The 4,764-nt window shown below is 30.6% G+C and overlaps 1 protein-coding gene across 1 annotated transcript; it reads right to left on the bottom strand.

The window, feature by feature from the left end:
• Window positions 1-472: 472 nt before the first annotated feature.
• On the bottom strand, window positions 473-2,313 carry LOC123220817 (transcription factor MYB108). Its single transcript, XM_044643399.1, has 3 exons — window positions 1,995-2,313; window positions 1,777-1,906; window positions 473-1,696 (listed from the first exon to the last, which is right to left on the bottom strand). The coding sequence occupies exons 1-3, from the start codon at window positions 2,206-2,208 to the stop codon at window positions 1,096-1,098; spliced, it is 945 nt and encodes a 314-aa protein (XP_044499334.1). The 5' UTR covers window positions 2,209-2,313; the 3' UTR covers window positions 473-1,095.
• Between the last annotated feature and the right edge of the window lie 2,451 nt (window positions 2,314-4,764).

Here is a 4,764-nt window from a genome sequence, read left to right as displayed (position 1 = left end):
TTATAAATAAATTGGATTTGAATTAATTTAAATTAAATCAAAAATTAAATTATTTTTTAAGTGATTTCAAATTTTAATTTAGTTATCATGAATAGGTTAAAAATTGAATTTTTTAATTTTTAATTAAATTTTATTTAAATTCAATTTACATCAAATCAATTTTTAAATACAAAATTTTACTTACGTGATCAGAATGACGTGAAAAAATTAGAGAAGGATGAGATAATAGCTTGCAACTTTTGTAAGATATAAGTTAAAATACATGAATCCTAGAACTCCACGTCTCAAAAAGCTAAATGAAATAATGTTCACTTTTTATGATCTAGAACGCTTTGGTACTTCAATCTCTAAGTTCATGCCCCATGGCCATGCTCAATTATATTAAATGGTGGAACCAATTATTCACATCTTATTATTATTTTGTTTTTTTTATATAAACATGATTGTACCATGTGAGTCACCAACATTAAAATGGCTAATTAGAAAGAGTCGATTTCTTCAATTTTCAAAGAATGAGATTAATAATAATCTCAAATTACAATTCACCCCCCAATATAAGAAAAATACATTTATAATCCACAATTAGACTTTTAACTGTCTAGCTCACTCTCATAGTTATTATTAAATTACTCTACACTGAATCTTTCTTTTGCTCCCTATGGACAAAAAAACAAAAAAAAGTAAAATGATAACAATATCTCGAGATGTTAAACTATTATCATTCTTCTATTGAAGGGACTAAATTTTATAATTTTTTTATTGAAGTGATTAATCTTTCAAATTTTCTAATAAAATAAATCGATCTTTTAATATTTTTTATTAAAAGTATTTAATAAATACATTATTAGTTTTGTTTTTGAAACAAGTTGATTAGTTTGATACATTTAATAAAAAATAATAAAATTTTATTTTTTTAATTGATAAATATGAAAATTTGAAACCTTCAACAAAAAAATTTAAAAAAATGAGTCCCTCAATAAAAGAAATGTTCAGTTCTTTAGAAAAAAATAATGTCATATTTCCATGCTTAAAATAAAAATATACCACTACAGCCTAGAAATTTTCACTTTCACCCCCTTTACTTCTGTTCATTTCTCACATGTTGCTGTTGAATTGTTGCTGTAAGGACCATATGTCCTTTACATTCCAGAAATTGTCCACCGGATCGACCTCGCCGTTGTCCAGCAATTGATAATCGGTTGGCTCCATCTCCTGGAATTCTATTCCGGGATTAAAGTAAGCCGACGGGCTAAAAAAAGACTCAGAATAATAATATTCCAGGTTAGGATTGTCACTGGCCGGAAAAGCGTAATAATCAGCCAAGTCCGAAATCGGGGTTCCGAACGACTCCGATGTGGCCGCTGTGCTTGAATTGTCGGGAGTGTAACTTGGTGTAATATTGTTGTGTCCGATACCTGCGGTCGCCGCCGCGGCAGCCATCGTGGTTGTGGTGTTGGGACCGGTGGAATTAGACCCGGTGGTGGCGGCAGCAGCAGCCGTCCTGTCTGTAGCATTATTTGTGGCTTGAATTCTTTCCATTAGCCTTGGCATCCATAAATAACGCATGGTGTCTTTGAATTGCTTGCTGTTGACGTCGCATTTAAGCTGCTTAGCCTGCTTCTGGACACGGGTTCTCCAGTAGTTTTTGATCTCGTTATCGGTTCTTCCGGGCAAGTGTTGGGCAATTTTTGACCATCTGTAAAGAAAATGATCGTCAGGGCTTAAACTTTAGGCTATAAATCGCGTAAAGAAAGAATAATTCAAGCAAATCTTCACCTGTTGCCCAAGTGAGAGTGAAGTTCAAGAATCAAAAGCTGTTCTTCAAGCGTGATGTTCCCACGTCTTACATCCGGGCGGAGATAGTTCAACCACCTTAATCTGCAACTTTTTCCGGTTCGTCTGAGACCTGTTTCATTGATTTTAATTTGGTAAAGTTGGGTTCAATTTGTCAACTTCTTCTTTGGCATAATAAAAAAATAAAGTAAAATGATTACCGGCAGAGCGAGCAAGAGAGTTCCATCGACCTTCACCATGATTAGCAATGTAATTGATGAGCTTGAAATCTTCTTCCACCATCCATGGACCTCTCCTCACGTCCAAAAGATCTTCATCAGTACAAGTTTGAAGGGTTGAAGAAGAAGAAGAAGATGATGAGGAGGTCTTGCTGTAATTATCAGCTGAAGAGCATCTAGTTCCTTTAACTTCCATTATTTTTCCTGAAATGGACGAACTGATTGATTGAAAACAGAAAGGGGTTTTGAGAAAGACACAGAAGAATGTGAAGATGAATGTAAGAGAGTTCAGATTTATATAGGGAACATAGACAAGGGTGGGTTATTAAGCATTAAATTCAGCTTCGGCTTGAAGAAATCAATTTTGAATTGGTGTTTTGAGTGTATAATTTAATTTAAAATAAAAAAAAAATTAATAAAAATATTTATTCTATTAATAATTTTTTAGTGATATTATATATAAATTAAAACAAAATTAAATTTAAATTCAAGGTTTATATTATAACTTTGATATGAGTTAAAACCGAACCTATTTTAAATTAGACTAGAATCAAATCAACCATATTCTTATGGATAGATAGATAGGTTTGAATATTTAGAGACAGCCGAGCCGCAATAGTAACTCATGGTTTCCATTTTAATTAATTAAGTTTTTGCTAGTAATTATGGCAACTTAGCGATAAGGGCTTTGAAGTTTGACTCATTGACTTTCTAACTCTTCTCCGTGTCTCTGCGAACCAGTTCACCGTCAAGTCCACTATGTATTTGGCTTTTTCCCCTCCGTGAAAGAGCTTCTCTTCTTTCTAATTTCCTTTTTTTTTTTTTTTTTTTTCATATTGACAATGTAATGAGGAGAGGATCCGACTAGGGATAGACTTAATTCGCTCGAATTGGTGTAGCTAGTTTTGGCTAGATTTGAATTTTTTTAGGTTAAATTTAAACTGAGTTTAAATTAAAAAAAATGATTCATTTTTTAAATTGAGTCAAACTCAAATTAAAAAGAATTCGATTTAATTCAACTTATAAATCAGATAGATAATTCAATTTGATTTAAGCATGATTTATAACTTAATTCGAGTCATTTCAAATAATTTTTAAAATTATGTTATTTTACCAATTATTTGAACTTATTTTCTCAATACCCCACAAATTTAAGTCATGAATACAAGTCAAATTTTGAACTTGGAACTAATGGATCAAGTTGACCTTGAGTTACTTTTAATTTTGACTCAATAAACTCAAATCAAACCATATCCACTCTTAGATCTAATCAAATCCACAACTCTACTCTAATAAATTGATTTAGAGTTGAAACTGTAACCCATATTGAAATCAACTCGTTTTTTAATTGATGATATTATTCATCTCATCAGTGATGTCGTTTATTCTTTTAACAATATTGTTCACTTCACTTGTAGTCTTACATTGGTATCTTGCACCAATTCGAACAAACTCAAATTTATGTTAAATATTTTGACTTGATTTGAGCTTCAATTAGTTCTATGCTCACTTGACTCATATCGAATTCACCCTAAATAGAAATGGATACAAACCAAATCAAGTACGAATACTTTTTTTCTCTAGTTTAGTTTGAATAAAACAATGGTTTGTCTTAAGTTTGTCTAAAATTTGTTAAGTCAAAATTAAATATTGCTCAAATTTGATTTAAATGAAAAATAGTTAAACTCAATTTGGTTTAAATTTAATTTAAACTCAAAGTTCGAATTTGTAACTTAAATTTATAGTTTGAGTTTTTCATTGCTTGCGTGGAATTTTCACTGTATTTTTAAGTATTTTTTGTTGGTGAATTTTTGCTATGAACACCATATATTTATCCTAGATGCATGTACCCTTACGAGCACGGTGACGCTAGGATGCCTTAATCAATTTTGAGAGCTAGGGGGGCCATTAAGCACCTAAATGAAGGGAAGTTGCGGCAAAATTTCCCCCAAACGAAGGCACTTTTAATTGAAAGTTGACTAGGTACACTTTGAACAATTCATGAATGTTGTTGCCGATTTTAAGAACATTTTGGATGAGCATTGTAATTGATTGTACTTGGTTTGTTTCAATTTCATTAATAAATTTGAAATATGAATCGGATTGGTTTTTCATGGCCTCGAAGCTATTTTTCCAAGCTCTTCATAGAAAAAATCTTTTTTTTTTTCATTTTCAAAAGTTCTATAAAAATCAACCGTTGTCAATATGAGTATAGAACATATTCGATCAGAATAGCTCATGCTAGTAATAGTCACTTGTTTTTTTTTTAATTATAGTTGTTGATTGTACACTCGAACTAATTTTGATAAAAACCGAATTAAGTTGGTTTGGTCTTAGTTTGATATTTGGTTTAAATAAATCAAACGTTAAATTGTAATACTTTATTATCATATTTTGAGTTGAACTAATTTAAATTGAATGTCTTTAATAAATTAAAAAAGTTATAATTTACTGTCAAATTAATCAAATACCATTGTTGAATGATAAGGTATTATCAATTTTATCATTAACCTTAAAAAAAAAAGTCTTGCAAAGGAAAAAAAATATAATTAATTTATATTGATCCAAATCCCCTCAACTCTGACTGATATTGGATGTTGACATCATCCATATGTGGCCATTTTTTAAAAACATGTTGCATGTCTTTCTCAAGTTTTAGAAATTAAATTGATCATAAATATTATTAATTATAAAATCCAAACTAGAGGCTGCGTGAAAAATGCTCACACGCTATGTGCAAAGTGTCACACTT

The sequence above is a fragment of the Mangifera indica genome, chromosome 7 (assembly GCF_011075055.1).
Source record: "Mangifera indica cultivar Alphonso chromosome 7, CATAS_Mindica_2.1, whole genome shotgun sequence".
Classification (NCBI taxonomy): domain Eukaryota; kingdom Viridiplantae; phylum Streptophyta; class Magnoliopsida; order Sapindales; family Anacardiaceae; genus Mangifera; species Mangifera indica.
Note: the sequence above shows the minus strand (reverse complement) of the source record. Positions and strands in the feature narration are given on the sequence as shown.